Source organism: Alligator sinensis, unplaced genomic scaffold (assembly GCF_000455745.1).
Source record: "Alligator sinensis unplaced genomic scaffold, ASM45574v1 scaffold908_1, whole genome shotgun sequence".
Lineage (NCBI taxonomy): Eukaryota > Metazoa > Chordata > Crocodylia > Alligatoridae > Alligator > Alligator sinensis.
In genome coordinates, this window is record NW_005842775.1 from 526241 (window position 1) to 549563 (window position 23323).

Here is a 23323-nt window from a genome sequence, read left to right on the forward strand (position 1 = left end):
AAATACTCTATGCACCAAGAAATATAGAAACACTTGTTGTCCTCACTTGTTTATCATAATAGATTGTTTTACATTTCAAATACTAGATAAAATTAATAACCCCTGCAATCTGTATTTATGATTGCAGAATCCTCTTTTTTAATTCTTAGTTTGTCCTGAAGAGAGACCATGAATTAATACAATTTTTCTTTAATACATTTTATGGCTACATTTTTGGAGGTTCAATAATCCCTAATTTACAATACCAATTTGTATTAATCAAATGGCATTTTGCACCGTGCATCTTTCATGAATATAATCTCTGTGCTTTAGTTGGTTTTACTTCAGAAGAACAGTCAGGAAATTTGTAGAAAAGCTGTGTTCAGGCAAAGTTTGAAGCTTCTTCAAACCCACATCCTGTCCTTTTACCTGTGTTTACATTTCAGTACTTGGAGGAAGAAAATAATGATACATATTGTAGTTGGCTGTTATATCAGGGTGATAAATATGAAGGAATGTACTGGTGCTGAAGATGAAAGCAGATAATTTTTCAGAGTTCTAAACTCAAAGTTTATAATTTATATGAAAATCAATCTAACTGCCAAAACTATTTTATTCAGTGTCCTGGAAATCATCTGATGCTAAAAAAGTCACCTAAAATAAGTTTTAAAGTAGATTGACATTTTCAGAAGCGGCCTCCTAATTCTGAACACCTCTATTTTTGAGGTACCAACATGGGACTCCCAGATTCTGATCCACAAAGGTGCTGAGCTCTCACAAATCCAGTTAAAATCAATGACCTACTGCAAACAGAAGCAAAAGCATGAAAGTTAAAAATCAAGCACTGGTGGGCACTGGCAGGTGGCCTTTTGAAGTAAACAAAATTATTTTCACAAGAGATGGCCAAAACCCAAAAGGAAGACTACTGTCTTCCTCCAATTAATATCCATTTGCAAATGACAAATTTTTTTGAACTCCCAAGAATTATCTGTCAGGAATTAGCGAGCAAGTGAGAAGAACGGTGAAAAGATACAATAGCTAAGATGTTGTTTCATCAAAATGCATTATATGGCAACAAGTTAAATTTATTTACTGATTAGTCTTAGATATCCTAAAAGAACAAAAACATCTGACCCAATTAAAGAACATATGAAGTTCTTAAATACTTGTAGGAAGTACCAATGTGGCAAAATAAAACCAGAAGCAATAAGAACAATTTACACCACATGTTCAAGACAGTAACAGCTCCATGGTACAAATGGTAACGCCCCCCCCAAAAGACAACAAAACAAAAAACAAATAAAGAAAAACCAGTGGTGCCTTGTTTGTAATTAATTACATACCTCTCTTGCCTGTGGGAATCCAGAAATTTTGGAAGTGTTGAGGAACAAAAGGAAAGTTAAAGTATTAAAAAAACCTCTTAAAATCACTCTTTGAGAGGCTACTAATCATTTCTCTTCACTGTATCATATCATTTACTCTTTGAGAGGCCAATCATTTCTTCAATGTTTTGACCCTTGGATTTACACACAGGAGTAGGGCTACACATTATATACTGTTCTGTTCTTTGCTTCACCTGCATTTTAATCTTGTATGTTTGATTATTTCATGAGTATCAGTAGACTAGATTTCATGCTGGAAACAAAGAAGGGGAAAACTATGCAAGAAACCAAACAAATAGACAAACAAAAAAACCCCTTTAACCTGATTGAGGCTTCTGAACTAATTTTCATATAGACAGATTAAAGACATACACATTTCTTTAAAATGTTACATATAAAACTATATTTAAGTAATACATAATGATTTTTTTAAACAATGGGCTTTACTTGTATATTGGTATTTTATCAGATATTTTTGTAAGAACATTTGACATGTAAAAACATCAATGCACATTCTCAAAAGACAAAGAAAAAGCATGTATACTTTTATTAAGAAATCATTTACAGTGTTACACAGTGGCAATACTAGTGTGGAATAAAATCTCCTGGGAATTTATTTCAAATTATTGAAGCAGCTGTTTTTCAGTATAAAATAAAATAACCATAACAAGTTCACACATGACAGATGTAAGCTAAAAAACTAGATTCCACCGTGTGAGCTAAAAGCAGATGTTTTGAATGATCATATTTATAACTATACACACATACACACACACACTAAATCTTGATTTATCTCTGCATAATTTCTGCCCCTTCCCCCCCCAATTATTCTTGGATTACTTTAAGAATGTCTTTTAAAGTAATTTCCTGCATCTTACAAAACTAGACCTTTATATTAAATGGTAATACTATGCTTTTACGTGTATATGATATTGTTTATTTTTTGTAATACATTTATATAAAGGTGCTATTATTGTAAAGTCTATTTTAGTTTACATACCAGGGAACAGACGTCTCGCGAGTAAATTAAAAAATATTAAATTGCTCCATTTTACCTCTTCTGTGTTAAAATGACATTTTAAAAAGGACAACTTATATAGGCACCATTCTTCAGAGAGTCAAGAGAAGTGTAGAAATAATGTGAATTTTACTGGTCGTTATTTTTAAAGTTAAAATCAACAGGTCCAAGGCGCAATAAAAGATAAGGTTCAAAGTTGTATTTCTTTTCCAGCTTGATCGAGGGGTGAGAAGTTGGAAGGAACAACTGTATAAGGCTATGAATGTTTTCCAAACCATTTCATCACCTCTGGCACAAATACCCCCTCTCCATTTTATGCTCTTTAATTCTAATTTCTAAATCCTCAGCTTATTCAAGGGAATTCAAGTAGAGATTTATTTCACTTCACTTTCCATAAGCTTCAAAATTCTTATTGCTCTGTAAATGTGAACTGCCTTGAACATATGTCAAGAAACTAAAGCTAGGATATTTCTTGACAGAATTGCTTCACATCATAGGGAAACAATGTAGGTATGAACCATTATCTAAAGCGAATACAGCTCTAGCCTCACCTCTGAATGATGCTCTTCATTTTGCTGCAATACTTCGATGCAGAGTTCTGCAAGGTGAAGAACCTCTTCCAGCTTTCTAGCAGGTATTGCTTGGTTTATGGTCTCTAAACAATGCAAAAAACCAAAACAAATATTTTAACTAGAAATAAGGCAAAACAACAAACCCTAGCCCACTGTATGTTGGCAGGGAGTGAATAATGCAGTAGTAGGTAATTTTCAAATATGGAGGTGATTCAACATTTTAGGGGGCTTTTTAACAGAAATGAATTGCAGCTGTATTACAGGTTACAGAAAATATTTTATCCACAAAGGAATCACTGGCTACTGTGAATACTACCTGATTTAATACATGAGAACTAACAGGTGCATCAACACATTAGATGCTCAACTTCTGCAACAAGCAAGTTCTAATTCTCTTCAAGGTCAGGTATACAAAGCAGCAGACACTACAGACCCTTTTTCTTATTGTATTGTCAATACAATACCATTCTCACCAGATGAGTCATTACTGTCATTAGCAAGATTCACGCTTTTTGCAGCAGTTAAAATTCCAGGCATGTTTTATCTGAATGAGAGCCTAAATTTTAGGTCTACATAAAATTGAGAAAGTACAAGAAACAACAATGACATCATGCAATTAATTGATTCTTCCATCCCCAATCCCAGCTTTCAATAACAGGACATTCTTTGAAGATGAAGGTCCTTTTCAACATGATAGTGAAAAGTAGCACTATCAAAATAAAGATGTTATAATTAGACTGCAAGGTACCTAACAGAAACTATGCATCAAAAAACCAGTCATAAATGAAAAAGATATAAACGAAACTAGAATATTTCACTTCATAAAATGTAATTTTGACAAGACAGCAAAGATCATAAAGTTGGAATAAATGTAACTAAACCTTCTAAAAGGCAATTAATTTAGATTAAATATGATATCTATAGGACTACATCTCAGTAAGGGAGGGGGGAACTAACAAATTAATATGAGAAAAAATAATACCATAAGGATAAATATATTGGCCAGACTAAATCATTACTTCTTGGAATGTAAAAAAAATGTTCTTATATGTGACTGTGTATGCATGTGAGATAGATGAGCTCACCCAGTTAAAGACCTTGCGCCAGGGATAGTAATCTAAAGGCATGGGATGGAAACTAGGTACTACATTATAAACCAAATACAAGGAAATATGAAAAAAACCAGAATGTGTCAGAAACAGAAATTTCTACCTACTATTTCTTTCTTTACTTATGTATGTATATGATTAAACTAGTAGATGCCAGATACACCACATTCCCAGTGCATAAGTCTCCTTGGATTCAAGCATAGAAGTCTTCCAACCTGACCAAAAACCTATTAGAGACAATATTTTAATGCCCCAAAAAAGAACAATGAAGATCCAAAATGGAAGCATATACTGGAGCAGGTCAGGAATTTTGCAATGAAAGGTTTTTTGGTAGTTAATACTGGTTTGCTGAAATAAAAACTTTCTACAGAAACATGTTAGTTTCTACAAAGATGGGATTTTTAGTCATAACCACAGAAAGAAACCCTCACCTACCCCAGCATATCAAAGAATCTAGTGTTTAGGTCATTCTGGGATGAGTCAGATTGGGGCTCATGTTCCTGTGCTGCCTAAAACCAGTGGCATTAATCCATCTCTTCATCCTCAGGATATGTCCCCCTGCCACACAACTATTAGCTATTCTGAATGGGGTTTCTCTCCCTCTCTTCTGCTGCAGCTGTTCCAATTCCTATAAATAACAACTGGGCAGAGAAAATTAATTTAACTATTGCTTGGGACTTGGGCCACTTGCTTAGAATGTGTAAGACTAGGGCTGAAGCCCCTGCTTTAATGGGTTATTTAATAATTAATGCAAAGTGGAACAGCTTCAGCAGGAGATAGAGAAAGACTCAATCCAGAAGTCTTGTAATTTGGGAATCTGTGGTGCTGATTAAGATATTTGCAAGAGGTCTATTTTTGCTGCATCTGGTTCAGCTCGCCATGACTAGGCTCTCTGGAAAGCTCAGTATATAAATACTACACTTTCTCTTTTGAATCAAAAGTTAGAACACAACTATAAATATTTATAACCAACTTAAAAACTAAGGTTACTACCAATGTTCAACCAGGCTGTTTTATAATTTAGCACTGTGGGTGCAGCTACATGTGCGCTTTACTAAGGAGTTGACTAATTAGCTCCCTAGTAAAGCATTGCATGTGTGCCCATATTAGGAGATGCCCCAGCCAGTTCCTCCACCACCCAACGCAGCCACCAACAGCCCGGGGCTGATCCCCTAAGCCTGCTGCCAGCCTGGGGCTGCTCTGCTTCTGTTCTAACCGCTGTAGTCCCATGTGCATGTGTATATGCTGCGCCTGGGAGCTGCTGACTCTACTGCAAACTGCCGGAGTTTATTGCTCCATGTTAATTGCACATGTATGCACACCCAGTTAAGTATAATCTGCTGTTATTCTGATATCATTTCCTACTAGTTCCCTGGATTGTGGACAATGGGGACTAGTGTTTATGAGCCTTTGTACACACCACAAAATTAGCCTTTAAAGCAGCTTAAATGCCCTTTTGCACTACATTAATGGTGTAGCTGTTTGCACGTTTGGCAGCATATTCTGCTTTAATGGTGTTCCTGTTTGCATGGTTGGCCAAGTATTCCACTTTAAATGACTTTGGAACATAGCAAGATAAAACACCTCCAAGGTGTTTTAGTTTGCTATCCAACGAAGTGCAACAAAGCATGGGGTGCTAGAAGCCAATGTGGTCAGGACTTGGCAGGTCCAGCACAGCTCAGGGGCTGGGGGACCTGGCAGCAGCCCGTGCAGGCAAGCTCCACTGAATCAAAAAAAGTGGCAAGCCTGATCTTTTTTTTTTAATCCCCAGAGCCTGCCTGCACTGTACAAAGGCCTGGCGCTTCCCTTTACAGCTGCAGGGGGCCCGGTGCTTCCCTCCGCAGCTGCAGCACCCCCCAGGCCAGGTATCAGAAGGCGGGGGCTGCCTGGGGGACCCCTGCACAGCTCAGGGACCACTTGGTCTGCTGGCAGCTGGCCTCTCCTGCCCCCGAAAAGGCAGGTAAGGATTGGGCTCCCACCCTTGTGTACACGCCACAGGGGTTTAGTTCAGTTTAATTCTCCCTAAATTGAAATGGTGTTTTTAAAAACCCACCATTTCAATTTAGGGAGAACTAAACTGAATTAAACCCTCATGGCATGTACAAGAAGCCTACATGTCTAAACCCATACTTCACTCTGAGTGGCTTAAATTCAGCTCACTAAACTATGGTTCGTTGTCAGACATTAATGTGTCAGGTGTGCTAGGTCTACTAAAAATACAGGTAGATCTGTTACAGTGAACCTTGGGGAGGGTGTGTTGGTGGGGAGGGGAACTAATTTATTTTACTCTACTGAAATGGTTCAGAACAAGAAAACCACAACAAAGATGGTAGATTATTGACATTAGCTAGGCCTATGCATCACACAGCCCATACAAACCATAATCCTGCACTTCATTAGGATTGGAAAAAGCCAGCAACTTTGTACTGTACAAGATTTTCGGTTGCTCTTGTTACTGAATATTCATCTGCACCCTTTAGTTGTCCAAAAACTGCAAGAAGAATATCTTCATGAGTAAAATCAAATCACCATCATTTTTCAAGCCATGGTATGGCTTCTGAAATAGTAATGGTTGGCTGCTTTGCTACTTCAGTGACTTTGTTCTCATGACTTTCAATTGCTGTTTCTCTTGCCTTTGTAACACTCAGATGCTTTCAACAATTTCAGTATCCATTATGTATGTATGTAATTTCTTATCTGTAATAACAAGGTCTTCAAATTTTTGCTTGTCTGGAATGCCTGTGGCAGTAATAGTCCTGCTTTGAGCAGGGGATTGGACTAGATGACCTCGTGAGGTCCCTCCCAACCCCAGTTTTCTATGATTTTATGATAATGACTGTATTCCACAATTTATCAGTCATCCTTGGTTCATAAGTTCTTCTTACAGCTCAGTGTTGGGTACCTTCATTAATTCATGCTTGGTTTTTACTAGCATTTCATCATTATGAACTTTTTCAGGAGTTACCCTTGTCTGATGATCATCTCACAGATTCACTTAAGATCAGTTTTACCTCATTCTTTATGATTGTTGAGGCTGAGAGAAGTTAACTTCATTAGCTGGCTTCTGTAGTGTATTTTTACACATGGAAGTGTTTTTTTTTAAACATACAGTGGCCTGGGTTTTGTTGTTTTGCCTTATTTCTAGTTAACATATTTGTTTTGGTCTTTTTGCATTGTTTAGAGACCATGAACCAAGCAATACCTGCTAGAAAGCTGGAAGAGGTTCTTCACCTTGCAGAACTCTGCCCATGTGTAAAAACACACTTCACCTGGCAGAAATCTGCCTACATGATCTATGGCCTGCAGAATGTCAGTGCAGTTCAATGGCAGAAACTGAAATATTATTTAAATCGAGGGGAATAAAATAAGCAGAGGAGTTTCATTTTGAATCAACAACTCATTAAACAAGTCTTGCATCATCCATGCATGTCAGTTGGCCTGGTAATTTCTTAAGAGTAAAAGTGCACTCTTGAAGCTGCATGTTTTAACTGATTTGCCAAAGATTAGTGGTCTCACTTTATCAGCTCCTGATGCACTGCAACAGAAGACTGCGGTTAGCTGTTCTTGGGATTCTTATCCCTTCTGCAGCAGTCATCTTTTGGACTGTACCATGTGGTAACAGTTTATAAAACATGTCTGTCATCAACACTGAAAATATTATCAGGAACATATTTGATAATCAGCTTTTCAATTTCTTTTGTACTATATTAACCTTATTGATAAGGGCTAGGGACAGACATTGTGCATAAACCATTTTAAATGATCAGAAACTGGTGTAAACCTGTAACAGAACTTAAGTTCAGTGCACATAAACCAGTTTCAAAATGGCTGAAACTGGTTTAAGATAAACCTGGTTGAATATATTATCAGATTTAACTGATTTGGGTCAAACCGGTTTATGCAATGTTGACCCCTTCCTGGTTGAAGTTAAACGAGAGTCCCTCAGCATCTCAGATACTTTGCAGCTCTCGGTGAGGCTCTCTGCTCCAGCCCAGCAGGGCAGGCCCCACCCCTCTGCTCCCTAGCTGGAGCTCTGGCAGAGACTGCAGGTACAGGAACTTGCATGGGCTTCTCCATGCCCCACCCCACCTCGCTGCTCACTGCTCAAGCAGGGATTCCCCTCCTCCCTCCTTCCCATCTCCCACAGCACAGACCCCAGACCCATGGACCCTAGGCATGTGGTATGCTAGCTAATGCTGCGAGGCGTCTGTGTGTGCATCTAAAATTTCACCGGGACAGGCGGACAGAACAGTGTCTGCTTAGGGCTTTTGGAGCTAATCAAGTCAGTTGGTAATGTCTGTCCATTCCTACTTGGAAAAAGCTGTTAAAGAAGAGCTTAAACTAATGAGAGAGGCTTTTGTTTTGTTGATGGGCTGATAAACACTGATAAATCCTGCTGGCTTGCTTGCCTGTCAGTTTGTTGCAGACAATATGAAGAAGCAGGGAGAGGGAGATTGAAGATCTCTGTCTCATCAACAGATGCATGCACTGCACACCCCTGCTTTACCACGAAGTGCTAGCCTGGGTCTGGGGTTTGGCAACACTCTCGCCCCTTGAGCAGTAAGCAAGGAGAAAGCCTGGGACAGTGCAGGCAGACCTCCCTAATCAGAGTGTCCTGGCAGGGCCTGGCCATGCCCCGCCCTCCGCTCAACACTGTGGAAGGGAAGGGAGGGCTGCTTTAGCATCCCCCAGCTTCTAGCCTGAGCCACTGCAGGCATGTGTCTGCATTTCTTCAGTCCAGAGGGGATGTCTGTACAGTTACAAACTGGTTCAGCCTAGCCAGGTTACACTAACCTGCAAAGATTGAACCAATTCAGGCATGAATGCCACATGCCTACGGAGGCTCGAGAGGCATGGTGAGCTCCTGCAGGTAGCCACGGTGCTGTCAGCATTGGGAGGGGTGGTGGTGAGTAATTTAGGCTCAGGCTTTTTGAATGTTTGTTCCTAGCCAAGGAGGCTCATTTTCTTCTCCATTTATTACTTTGGATGCAATTGCACAGTGCCAATGAAATCTGGTAAAACAGCCAGAAGTTGCTGAAAAGCATGAGATCCAAGCAGGTTTGCAAAGCTCAATGCTTTTTTTTTCTGAAGGAATGAACTATATATCTGAATGTTCCTTGCATGAATACCTTGAAAACGAGCAAGAAGTGTGACCCATATGCTGTCTTTTATTTTTGAACCCAGTGACTCTCTCTCCAATTTGGGCACAGTCTTGAAGAAATATAGAGTGTTGGGGGACTAATCTGATTTTTTTTTGCCACATCTCCTTTTTTTAAATTCAGAATTTACTGCTTCCACCATTCAGCTTTTCATCCAAAGAAAACTGCTAGCTTTTTCTATTGTCAGTCTTGATAGAGGGATTTAGAGAATTATCTGGAGTATAGGCAAATCTGTCAGTCAAAAAAGCAAGGCTACCTACATGGATAAATGAGCAACTTAATGAATATGAAGGGAGGAAAGGCCTTACCAAGCATCAGCTGTTCTGTGGTAACTTATCTCTATGTCTGTTCTTATGCTATGCTACATGAAAGTTAAACTATGGTAGCTAAGCCCTATGGATTTAGCAAAAGCAATTGCTGTTTAGCCTTTATTTTCCATGAATAAGAGCAAGCACATAGACAATTGCCACAGAGAAGCTGATACATGGCAAGACTCTTTCACTTTGAGTTGTTTATTTTTCCAGCAGCACTTTCAGGTTTCTGGTTCTAGATTAGGCAGAAATTTTGGCGCCCAGTTTACCAATTATTCCTCTTCCTATCTGTGCAAGCAGTCGTGTTGATGACACTTTCAAACCTTACTCTGCTCTCCCTGTATACCTTGCTCTGTAAACTTCTCTCTTGGGGATGTTACTTCTGCTACACGGAATTTACTTTTTTGTTTAACTGTACCCCAGCATTTCTGATTCTCTGAAGTTACCACAGTCTCCTGTCATGCTCTTCTACTGCTCTTCCTGATGTCCAGATGCTACCTACATAGATGCTGTTATGCTCTATGTCATCAAAAATATGTTCTATTTTTCAGTCTAGTGCCTCAGGTACTGAATACAAGCTAAACATCAATGTTCCAAACGAGGTATTATATGTGTACAAACATGCTCTCTGCTTGTCCATGGGCACTTGCCAAAACCCTGCTGAATCATTCATTGTACAATACTTTGGCATTATCCATAACACATATATTTCTTTTATAGGTAGTTAAACATTTTCCTTCCTTACACCTTTGTTTAATCCTTTTAGAACCATACATAAATGAAGGGCTCCATCATAACTATTTTTTTTCTATCAAGACCAGGAAGAATAGCTGTTCTGTTGTTTTGTCTACATGTTTATGCCATACCCATCTCCTCTTTCACCTTCTGCCTTAGGCCCATAGCAGATGTTTAATTGAAGACATGATGGGATCTGATGCGCAATCCCAAGTACCGCACCTCCTGCCATGCTACACATGCATGCATCACATCCCAAATTGCACCATATTGCCAGTGCTGGGGGAATCTGGGATTATGTCAAATAGCAAGTCAGCCAGCTGATCTGTGCTCCCAGCCTCAGGAGTGCATTGGAGTCAAGGGCTCCCATGTGCCCCCAAGGCTGGGAGTGCTGATCAGCTGCCACTTCCAGGCTCAGGGGTGCAGCAGAGCCAAGCACTCCAGCGTGCCCTGGGAGTAGCAGTCAGTTGATCTGTGCTCCCAGCCTCAGGAGTGCATTGGAATGAAGGACTTCCAGGCACTCCTGAGGCTGGGAGCCCCAATCGGCTGGTGCCTGGCGGAGCCCCAATCGGCTGCTGCCTAGCCACATGTGCAATTTAAGGTATGATGGGAGCCAGCCAAAGTTAATACGTATAATAACTTTGGGGCTCATTCTTTGTTTTGTCACACCATTAATTACACTGAAAGGTGACCAGGTTACTAACTGGTTAATCATGTCTTAAGTGTAATGTCTGCCAGGGGCCCTAGAGTGAGGGCAGCTTTTTGAATGGGCAGAACTGTGAGGGCTCTTTCAGCAATGTTCAATACTCTATCAGGACATTGCCATATTCCTGGAAGTGGTTGTCAAACTCTCTCTCAATTGTATTAGTACCCTGCCTCTTCAACAAGTACATCCTCTTAGTGACATCAAGGGATTGGCACAGTTTTAAATTGGAAATGTGTGCTCTTTTTCCAGCGCTATGACAAAACTATATCTTTGACATTGTCTTTCTTACCCATATATCCAGTTCACATATTCTTTTAGTGGGAGGAAGTTTGGTACCATGAACCTTAAATTTTATACATTAATCTTCCTCCCATGTGTGGAGTTTTTCTAGTGTGCCACTGGATGCCACTGGATTCAGCTTTACAGAGTGCCTTGTGTGCTCATTTCTAATTAGAGTTGACAAATTTTTTTTTCTGGCAGGAACTGTTTCAACTATCTGAGAACAAGGTTAAGCGTTACAAGTGGGGTAACGGTATCTATGAAGAAGGACTAAAAACAAATTAATACAAAATAAATTAATACAAAAAAGCACTGGGCTTCCTCCCCCCTCCCTCTCCCCACCCCCCACCTTACATGTGGCTGACTGTGCTGTCTGTTCAAAGGAAGCAGTCAGGGAAGGGTTAACCTGCCTGCCTGGCTCCTCCTCTTCCCCCCCCTCCCCCCCATCAAGCTGCTGCTCTGAGCTGAGTTGAGCCCAGCCCAGCTCAGAAAGCAGCAGTGACAGTGGCAGCTGGGCAGTCAGGTTACCCTTCCCTGCTTGCTCCCCCAGGACAGACAGTCACAAGTACGCAGGGAGCGGAAGGGGGGCAGTTAGGAAGGATCTGGGGTACTGGAGATGGTGGAGGGAAGGGCAGTCCAGGCCAGGGGAGGGTTTGGGGTGGGTGGGGTGTTTACACAAAGATGTAGCCTACAGTAGTTACACCTTCATCTCACATGAGCTGCGTAACATAGATCAGACACAATCCTGCCCTGGAGTGGTGTAACTTTAAACTACATAACGAGTTCTTAAAACTAGTTTCAGATGTGAATGCAGACATTCCAGGTGATAAGAGCTCATTTTTCTTTCTCAGTTTCCCCATCTGTAACATAAGGATAGCACCACTCATCTCTATTCCCCTTTTCATGATAAGGGTAAATTTGTTTTCATACATTTTTATGAAGAGGTTAAACACTGTTATCATAGTGCCATGTTTAGGCTTCATATAAAGTAGCATCTTCCCTCATTTGTAACTGTTACCAGACTAAGCAATCTTTTTTGCCCTAATAACTAACTATCCTCTTTATCCCAAGTCTATTGGCTTATATGAGGAGATGCTTGCTTTTGCTTGGGTGTATAAGCAAAAAGTCACAATGCTTAAGCTAGTGCATTGGAAAAACAATGGGTGTTTTTACAAGTGCTCAGGTTGGGGGTGCTGTAATTAAAGTGGTTCCAAGACCCTCTCGAATTAAAGTGCTGCAGCGGCTCATGTATCAGCGTCCCTGTGCTTCAAAATGGCAGCAGGGCCACTTTAACTAAAGTTCATCCAATGAGCTTTAGTTAAAGTGCCCCCACCACCATTTTGAAGCATAGAGATGATGACACAAAAGATATGGAGGCAGGCTGGAGCACTCTAATTAACATGCTCCAGCAGACTCAATTAATTGAATCCGCTCCAATGCGCTGTAATTACAGTGCGTTGGACCAGCCTCCCAACACATCTACGGCCACCTCATGAGACTAATTCTAAAGTTTTTCTAAAATGAGGGTACATGCCCCTCACTTGTACAATCAGCATTTTAGTTGAAAGCTTCAAACTCTCTGGAGCCTCTGAAGAAAATATTGTTTTCTTTGTGTGAGTGATTACAACCACTTTAAAATAAAATAAAGAAATAGAATTCTGTTTTGTCAGTTTTCATTACATTCATTATGTCCTGCTGCCCACGTTGGTAATGATTTTTAAGATGCATTTACACAGCTCAAACTAACAAGGTGCTATAGGAGATTAGCTTCTGCAAGTCAGCAAGTATGCTTCTTGACATCTTTTAGTAAACAATCAGCCAATGCCATCAATTATCTGTTTTCAACTTATCTTTCTGACCAAATACAAATGTAAGAGAGGCTTTGGAAATAATGGATCGCATCTCAAGTATGCATTATCAGTGAGTCACATATTATATCAAGAAAACTTTGCAAACAGAGCCAAGTAAACTGACTAATTTCAAGGTCTTGAAATGATATGGTGACTACTTCATAGATACAACAAAGCTTGATGCTAGAAGAATCATTAGATCATCTAATCTGACTGCCTATATAGTATAGGCCATAGAATTTTCAACTGGCTATTCCTGCACCAAGCCCAACAGCTTGTGTTTGGACTAAAGCGTAACTTTTGTTCACCTAAAGCAGCATTTCTCAACCCGTGGGTCACAAGAATATATGAAAGGGATGTGAACAAAATTTAAAAATGTATCCTCCTTTAAAAGAGAAATCATGGTGTTTCCCCTGCAGGCTGTAGGGGGCTGCTTGGGGTTGCTTGGGGTCTCTCATGCCCCACCCTCCATCCCACACACTGGGGGCTGGGGCCTGAGCCCAGGAGACAGCGGGTTGGGAGTGAGGGGCAGCAGGTCAGGACAAAAAGGGGTCCTGGTACATAAAAGGTTGAGAACCACTGACCTGAAGCATATCTGTCAGTCTTAATCATACCAGTCTTAATCTGAAGACATCAAGAGATGGGGAATCAATCTCTTCCCTTGACAGCTTGTTCCAAACTTTAAGTGTCTTCAGTGTTAGAAAGGTACATATCATTTCTAATTTGCATTCAACCGGCTTCAGTTTTTCAGCCATTGTACTATACTAAATATTATGCTAAATAAAACAGTTCTTTAGCCCTTGTAATTGTCTCCCTGTGAAAGTACCTAAACACTGAAATCAAGGCTTCTTGGAACCATCTTTGTGGGAAGCCAAATAGATGCATCTCTTTGAGTCTGTTACTGTAAGGAATTTTCTCCAAACCTCAAATACTTTTCCAGGTTTTTTTCTGCATGCTCTCTAATTTTTCAACATCTTTTAAAAATAAGTGGTAACATCAGAACTGGATATAATATCTCAGTACTGGTCTTGCCAATTCTACGTACAGAAATAAAATAACTTGATTGCTCTTACTCATTGCTCTCTTGTTTATACAGTCTAGGATGATATATTACCCTTTCTACCACAACAATCATAATGGAAGATTCTGATGAGTTGCTTGTCTCCTATGGCCCCTCCAGAGCACCTTTCCTACTCTGTAGGTATAACTAGCATTTCTTATTCCTCAGATATATAGCTTGTAATTTATAGACTGCAGCAAAACACTTTTTGCCTTAAACAGGCCCAGGTTACCAAGCAATCCAGATCAATCTTTATGACTGTCCCATCTTTATCATTTATGTATGATACCGCTAATCTGTGCGCCCATAAATTATATCATCAGTGATTTTATACTTACTTCCAGATCACTGATGAAAATATGAAATACCATTTGGGTCAGTACAGATTCTTGCAAAATCCCAAATAGAAACACCTCAATTCATAGATGATACAGATAAAAATGATTATGAGTGCTCCTTTCTTTTCTGCCTCATTATTAATATTTACCACCTCTAACTCATAATGGCCTACACAACTGCTAGGATTCCTTTTTCCCCTAATATATTTTAAAGAACTACCTATGATTAACAGGTACCCCTGACAGGAGGTAAAGCATAGGTGCAATATTTCTTGAATTAGCAAAATCAAGATCGAGAATGTCTAGAAATTCTAATCGGTTTTACTATTTGCTGCATAAATCTTCCAGGCAGGATTTCCTGAATAGAAATACTCTATAATAATACTTTCTGCACATTACAGGCAGGTGCTTAAGGAGTAAGACACCCTGTTCTCCAATTTGACTCTTCCTTCCAGTATCCTTCCTAGGCTTTGTTATTTAACACATAGATTCACATGAATCTATGGCCCACTGGGTCTGAGTTATTGAAAGCGCAGTTACACCTTCTGCAACTGCCACTTGCTGCTTATGTTCACCTAGCTCAAAGTGATGTTTATCTACTCTACTTTTTTTTATTAAGGCCATTTTCACTGTATGTTCAAATACTATTTAAATAAAACCATTTATTTCAAGAAGTGTTCAGTGTAAATTATATAAGGCCTGCTAAGTGATCAAAATAACTTTTTCCATGAAGAAGGTATGACTAGGATATATTACACAACAGAATATAACATTTTAGATTATTTTTCTTTTATGCTATATACATTTTGTGAATTACGTATCTGAATGTCATATAGGTATAGGCCTACCTAAATCATAGTGGAAGTTCATGGTGCAGTGGCACCTTTAATCTTGCTCTTTTTTCTGTGCACTTCCCCCACTGAGTGGCTGAAGGGTAATTAATGTGTCAGTTTTTGCCTCCTGGTTACTCAGTGGCAGGGGGAGGGGGTGTCAGGATGCAAAGTGCCCGATTAAAGGCACCCCTGTGCTGCAAATTTCCACCACAATTTAAGTAGGTCCCTACATATAGGAGCTAAAAGATTCTATAACATGAACTCACTGTACCACCATGGGAAGGAGGATGACTTGTCAGGGAACAAAGCTAGGAGTTGTGCTGCAATAATAATTGATAGGTGACAACACATAATGGTAAGATATACTTCTTTGGCAAGTTCTAACTATGGCCAAAAGTACGACCTGGACAACTCACAAAACACTTCAGTTCCTATCTATCCTTGATTTCTTGACCTAAGGCTTAACTCTTTGAAAATTGTTTTGAAATCCCTTCAGGGAAAAGGTGCTCTAGAGGGATTAGTGCACATTTTGCAGATTTTGAGAGCTGATGACTTATAACTTTCATATGAATCAAGGTTTTATAGTAAATCTTTACAAGATTAGTTTAAGTATTCCTGAATCATCATTACCTTTCACAAACAGCTTAGACTAATCCCCTATTCAGTTTATACATTTTCTAAATTTTCGAAGTCTTTGCTTGCTAGTAAAGCAAGCAAAACGCTTGCTTGCATCCACAGATGCTTCTCAAGTAAATCCCAGGACGTTATTCTCCCATTGTACTCGGCCTTGGTGAAGCCGCAGCTGGAGTACTGGGTCCAGTTTTGGGCTCCACAATTCAAAAAGGATGTGGAGAAGCTTGAGAGGGTGCAGAGGAGAGCCATGAGAATGATCAGAGGTCAGGAAAACAGACCTTATGAAGAGAGGCTGAGAGCCCTGGGACTCTTCAGCCTGGAAAAGCGCAGGCTCAGGGGTGGTCTGGTGGCCACATATAGGAGAGCTCACCAGGATCTGGGGGAACATCTGATCACCAGAGCGCCCCAAGGGATGACAAAGTTGAATGGTCACAAACTCCTCCGTGACCGTTTCAGGCTGGACATAAGGAAGAACTTCTTTACTGTCCAAGCCCCCAAGGTTTGGAATAGACTGCCGCCAGAGGTGGTTCAAGTACCTACTCTGAACGACTTCAAAAGACATCTGGATGTTTATCTTGCTGGGATCCTATGATCCCTGCTGACTGCCTGCCCCTGGGGCAGAGGGCTGGACTCAGTGATCTTCCGAGGTCCCTTCCACCCCTAATGTCTATGAAATCTATGTCTATAAATTCTGTTCATAATATTTTATGCTTAATTTATACTGCTTTTCTATACATAGGCCTCATTCACCTACCCTACTTACACCCATACAAAACAAAAACACATCATTAAAATGATCAAAGCCTGAAGGTACCAATTCCCTTTATCCGCATATGCAAATATTTGTCTTCTACTTCCAAGGGAAGTAAGAATATGTAATCCAATTCTGGTCATAGGGAAACTGATGGTGAAATTCCCCTTCGACTTTTTTAGCAGAAGGATCAAACCCAAAGATAAGGTAAGATAAACTACATAAAAAGCTGTCTATTTCAGGAAGTACCCCTCTTCTGCATAAAGCAAGAACTATTAAAAGGGGATAACTTAATTTCCCCTAAAATGTTACCCTAATGTGAACTAAAATAATTTTTTCATGATAGCAGAGGCACAGAGAAAGGAAGGGTGAAGTTACACGTTACACTTAGACCATACTAAATCTGTGGAATATTAAGCAGCTTTGGAGTTAAAACATACTGTGAGCAGTTGCATGTTATATGTTAATACCATTTTTTGTCTGCCGGGCTTCCATTTGCCAGTAGAGGGCTGGTGAGCAGGGGCATGGCTAAGAGCCAGGACAACTGGGCTCTACCCCTACCTTGCAGATGGGAGGAGCCGGAAGCAGTGCATCTCAAAGCAGGACCATCCCCAACGAGATCAAGACCTCCAGGGATGAAGATTCTATCGCCTCACTAGGAAACCCATTCCAGTGCTTTACCACCCTCCTAGTGAGAAAGTTTTCCTTAATATCCAACCTAAACTTCCTTTGCTGCAATTTGAGACCATTGATCCTTGTACTGTCATCTGCCATTCAGTTTTAATTCAAATTAATTAATAGACTTATTTTTATAGGGTTAGAAAATAATTCTGTTCTGTATGCACGCTACATTTTTTTTTTATGAAACGAAGCTGAATTTTTTCTTCATGTAAAAAGTGGAATTAAATCTCAACTATGGAGTTGAAACCAATAATTGTTTAATTATTATTTGGATTTATGAGATTTTGAAGACATGAATCTTAAAACATTTTACTAAAATAGTATTAGCATAATTCCCAATAGTGAAATTGATGCACAGGGTGATTAAAAGAGAGAGAGAGGAGAATAGATGCTGTTCAGACTCAAAATCCACCACTCTGTTAACCATAATGTTGCCTAATTTCATCACAGGTGTTACATCATCTGGTGCTTTCTTTAAATGTAATGGGTGTGTAACAGACTCAAGGAGACATATGACAATCACAAGAATCTCAGATCATATTTTAAATATATACATTTCTGGCCCCTGTTTTTGAAAAATCTGAAAATGTGAAACCAAAAGGTTAAAAAATGAGAAACCAAATAAACAGAACAAAAAAAATCTTTTAATTTTTACAACTGTAATGTTTAATACATGATTCGCAGCATGTGAGACTCAGCAATATTTCAAGGCCAAAAGGAATTCCTTAAAGGAATATTAAAAGGGCAGAAGAGGATATTTTGAACTGTTTTCTGGATTCTAATGACTGGATTTTTGAACAGATAAAGTTGGAAATGCTGAAACTATTACACTATAATTTTCTCCTTTTAAAATTTAATTTCAAAAGGGGAAAACATCAAATGATTATTTTTCTGTTGTTCTTTCATACCACTTGTTGCTACAGAATATTTATATCCCTATGGTAATAAAGCTAACAAACATAATAGGTCCATGAATAAGCTGAGGGCAAGGGTATTTTCTTATGTCCTCGGTGATTTTCATTTAGTTGTATAGTAATCAGAGACCAGCAACAAGGTGTTATGTGACTGTGCAACTCACTGATTTCTTTTGTTCATTCAGTAAAGTGAACATGCACTGAGAGCTTTAATCAAGCCCTCTCACCATATGCACAATGACTCTCTCTCCACTTGCTGCCTCAATTTCAATAATGGTTGTAGTGTACTTGTTCTTAAGTTGGATAAAGCCTTATGATCTCTGAGGGCATTTTACATGCTTCTCTTCCAGTACAAAATCTGTTCGTAACGGTTTAGTAACTACTGATTTATTTAAACTAGAGCAAACATGTTGGTCAGTTACTCACCCACCGCTGGTTGGGGTTAACAGTTACTCAGGTCTCAGCAATGTAAATAACTAAAAGTGATGTTTGCATGGTGGCTTATGGTTAGTTTTGGAGTAGGTGGACAGTTTGCAGCATCCCTTTAGCCTGCTTTTATTTAATATATTCCAGCTTCTCAAATCAAAACAATCATCAGGGTGTCTGATGAGGAAAAAGGTCCAATTTTTATGACTAAAGAGGTTTTATTTTAAAATAAGTATTTTTTAATAATACAACTCTCTCTATGCTGGTTGACTGTTGCAACAGCAGTGGAGAGTATAGCAAGGATAGATCATTCCATGGGATAGATCCATTCCATGGATAGATCATTCATTCCAGATATACCATGTTTATATGCTCTCCCTCTCAAGCATCCACTCCTGCCATTGGTGAAGACAGGTCTATATGTTATGTGGAGGACAGTGGGCTAGGTCCACCAAGAAAATTATAAGCTTCCCTCAGGGAGGCCACTAAAAGCTTAACAACTGATTGGGGGCAAAACAAATGAAAAAAAAAAAAAGCAGGGACAGGAATGAAGATCACAGGCTAGTAATAACGGTTCAAGGCAGGGGTCATCAAGCAGAGAACACTGGCCAGTGCCCGCCAGTGGGGAGGCTCAGAAGACCTGCAAAGACCCAGTGCTGTCCTGGCCAGAAGGACCCCACTGCCCATCTCTGGGAAACTGGCCAGGAGGCCTGGGGGCATGGGCATGGTGTTGAAATGGAGCCAGAGCATGGACAGGGTAAGTTAGCTGATGACCAATGCCCTCCCTTGGAGGGAGAGGCACTGAAGAAGCTCCATCCATGTCTGTAACCACTCAGACATCTTGACTTCAAGTTGGTTTCAGTTCTATGGCAGGGAGCACGGCTGGGGACATGTAGACTCTAGACAGAACAGAGAGCCTCTGCTGCGTCAGAGGCTGTGGAGCACAGCTGGGAGTGAGCTGACCTGCCACCTGTCATCTACCATCATGCCAGAGCTCTTGACCCAGGCAGAGGAGGCTGCCAAGCAGATGGATTGGCAGGCCTCCACCTGCACAAGGTCATCCAGGGCCTGGATGCTAGGAGCATGTCATGGACATATGCTGAAAGGACCACTTTCATGACTGGCATTTGATGAGGATCAACCTCACAGACACTCAGAGGGATTTTGGCTTCAGTCCCTGCGTTGTGTGATTTCTCAAGGTGCTCAACTAGATGCTGATGGAGCCTATCCCCTTTGGGCAGGAGGTGGATCCTGCCCAGAGGGGATAAGCTCCATCAGCATCCAGTTGAGCACCTGGCAAAAATCACACAACACAGGGACTGAAGCCAAAACCCCTCTGAGTGTCTGTGAGGTTGATCCTCATCAAATGCTTTCTGCTGGTCAAGGGTCTTTCACTGTCTCTGCCCACACTACCTCAGGCAGCCAGGGCCCCTTGCATAACATCATCAGGTGGCATGAGGTACACTGCTACCTCCACCCCAATGCATTCCACTTTGAGCTTTATTTGCATACACTGGTGCATGTTATAAGGACCCCCCCAAGATCATGGTGGCTTCTGAGATGCCTGGCAAGGGAGTATTCCTGAGGACCCCCCCCCAAGCGGCACTGGAGAAGTGGATCTCTGATCAGTGCCCCTTGAGTTCCTGGGGGACCTGGGTACCAGAGTGAACCTGAGTTCTGTCCTCCCCAACACACCCCTCACACTCTCCCTCCTCAGGCTGGGGAATGTCACCTCCCCAGTCACTATTCTCCTGCTGGTATGCTGAGACCTCAGCTTCTACCAGGCATGATCCTTTCACTGCCAGTTGACCTTGGCACAGAGATGGCTGGGTGGGGTGGGCTAAGGAAGGGAAGTGGAACATGGGGCTCCCTCCTTTTTATGGGATAGGGAGGTGGCTAGTTGGCACAGTTAGTCAGGGGTGTTTCCTTGGGCTGCACTGTGTATGGCAAAGTAGAGGGGGCTGTGAAAGGTGCTGATGGGCCTGGTGTGTGTGGTGAAGAGGTTTGCACAAGGCAGGTGCAAGAGGCAGGGAGTGATGCTGGGAATAATATAGGGAGACAAACACAGACATACAAGAGGGAGGGGAAGGCTCAAAGCTGGCTTGCACAGCTGAATCACAAACACTGGGGAGTGGGAGAGGGGAGTGTAGGACTCACCACATGAGGGTAAACACAGGGGTATGACAGCAGCAGGTGTTGTTGGTGACGCCCATTACTACCTACCCATTCAGATTTGAAAAAAACTTTATATGGCAAATTATTTATTTCTGAGGAGGGAAAATAAATGGGGTATGTGATGAATGGCTACTCTATTATAAATTTAAAACAAATAAGTATATTCATAGTGTGCAAGTAGAATAATCTTTCCTACATGGGAAGAAACTGGGGAGAGAGAACATACATTAAGTGTTATTAACTGGAGTGTGCTCCTTGTTTATGGAATCATACATTAGACTCATCTCAAAATACCTAGTGATTATAGTCTCAGAGTTTAACAGCCCAGGGTAAGTTCAGACCACATAAATAGAGAACATACCTCAAGTTATGCATGAACATTTTACTCGTTATTCCTATGACTTATTTACAAGGTTTGAAATATTTGTAAGAAATATTTATATGCAAGAAAGTGATATTAAAAATATTTTAAAATTTCAGCTTCTCAAAAGTTAGCTTGTTCCTGAATGGCAGCTGCTTGAACATAAAATATTATTTGTAACAGGTGTATTTGATATCAAGATCATTTTCCTGGTACAAATTATGAAGAGATTAGAATGCTCTTAAAAATTATCAGAAAAAAAGTTATAATGGGCAAACCTTAACAGACGACTTGCCATTATTCTCTTTGTAATATGAACAATTAAACAGATTATCCACAACAATAAGAATTTCAGCATGGCATTCAAAACAGAATGATAACATAGCACACTCTTACTTTGGGAATTTGTTATAAATGTTAAGTTTCTTAAGACAGAGGTTTTCTTTACTATAGTATCACAGTATAAGAGTGCTAAGTAGAATGCTGGTGTAAGTACTGCTAACACTGCAACATCTACCATTAAAAAAGTAAGTACTGTCTTCAGGGAAACACACTGAATCTAGTTCAATTGAGACACTGTGAAAATGAGAACACTTAGAAGTTATACCTGAGAGCCTGGCAACCATCCTGCTAAGAAAGGATCCTCACAACACAAAGAATCTGCATGCTCAACTCTGTAGTGCCTTCTATTCAGCATATCTCTGCATTTCAAGGTCCTACATTAAAAATCTAGTGCATGAGTTAAAAGGTTAATGATAATTACTATGGAATAGTGTTCCATTAATTACGGCTACAATGTGGAACAGTGCTAGGGCTAAATCCCTTACATATTATGAGCCCAATCATGTTTCCACTAAAATCAGCAGGAGTCTCACCAAAGGCTAGATGATTGGGCACCACTGATCTGGAAGACTGTTCTGCTGTCCTGCAAAATCTAGGTGATGACAAGGACCTTATTTTAAAGTGTGTCAATCCCCAAAGTAAGGTATACATGGGAAAAGAGAGAGCAATAATTGAAATGAAATGCGGTGTTCTTTTCTACTCTGCCTATACTATTTTCTATATCTCTATTTCATTATTTTATATTATTGATCTAAATAATTTACAAGAATAATAGAGCAGCAAGTTTAAGTGGCACATAAAAAATTTGATTTTAAAACAACAGGCATCACGAAAGTGCACAGCTGAGAAGTCTTATAAAAGGCAAAAGGATGCAGTCTCTAAACAAATAATGCTACTCTGCTGTTCAGCTGCTAAATTGTGTGTACTACTGCTCTATTTCCTCACTTAAAATTAGAAGTAATTTGTCAATAACAACAATATGAAATATAACTAAATTAATATTAATCATGCATATGCATACCTATTAATTACAATAACCATGAAAACGTGTAATACACATATATACATACACACACAAACACACACCGATTTCTTCACCTCTTTCTAATAACTCTGAGAAAAAAATCATGCACTTCATGAGTACCCAAAAACTTATTTGGAATTCATTGGGAGTTTTCGGCACAAAAGGAATGGAGGATGGGATTATATATTATGACCAATGAATTTTAAAATCGAATTCAATTTTTACCATGTACAAGATAATGCTGGTTTATTTGTTACAGAAATTGCTATGCTTACAGGGGAAGCAGAACTGAGACATGGACTCTACAGTCAGCAGTTGTCTTCCTGACCCCACCATTAGCATCAGTAGGGAGTCTCAGCTTGACTCACATTTAGACAGCTTTTACATCATCACCTCTGTCTTCTGAAACAGAAAGTGATCTCATCCTGGGAATATCACCAAGACAACCCTCCCCTGTTGCTGACATAGTTTATATTGTGGTAGCACATCTCAAACCTCCAGGAATCAAGGTTCTATTGTGCAAGGTACTGTATGAATTTATGATAAAAATACCCCAAAGGTATATTTAAAGACGTGTATGCACACAATATACACTGCATATACCAATACCCTATTATACCAATTTCCCTATTAAGACCTTTATCATCATCAAAATATGCAATGGAAAATAAAACCAACTTCCTGC

The 23323-nt window shown here is 40.0% G+C and overlaps 1 protein-coding gene across 16 annotated transcripts in view; it reads right to left on the reverse strand.

Annotated features, from left to right (window-relative positions):
* CADPS2 (calcium dependent secretion activator 2) overlaps positions 1 to 23323 on the reverse strand; it is a 275391-nt gene that overhangs the window by 73586 nt on the left and 178482 nt on the right. For 11 of the 16 annotated variants that reach the window (XM_025216936.1, XM_025216930.1, XM_025216928.1 and 8 more), the window contains 2 exons: positions 2931 to 3034; positions 1323 to 1331 (listed from right to left, as the gene is read on the reverse strand). In XM_025216936.1, the coding sequence (XP_025072721.1) occupies positions 1323 to 1331; positions 2931 to 3034 (113 nt within the window). The remainder of the gene's footprint in view (positions 1 to 1322; positions 1332 to 2930; positions 3035 to 23323) is intronic. The other 5 variants (XM_025216937.1, XM_025216935.1, XM_025216931.1 and 2 more) reach the window with 1 other exon arrangement.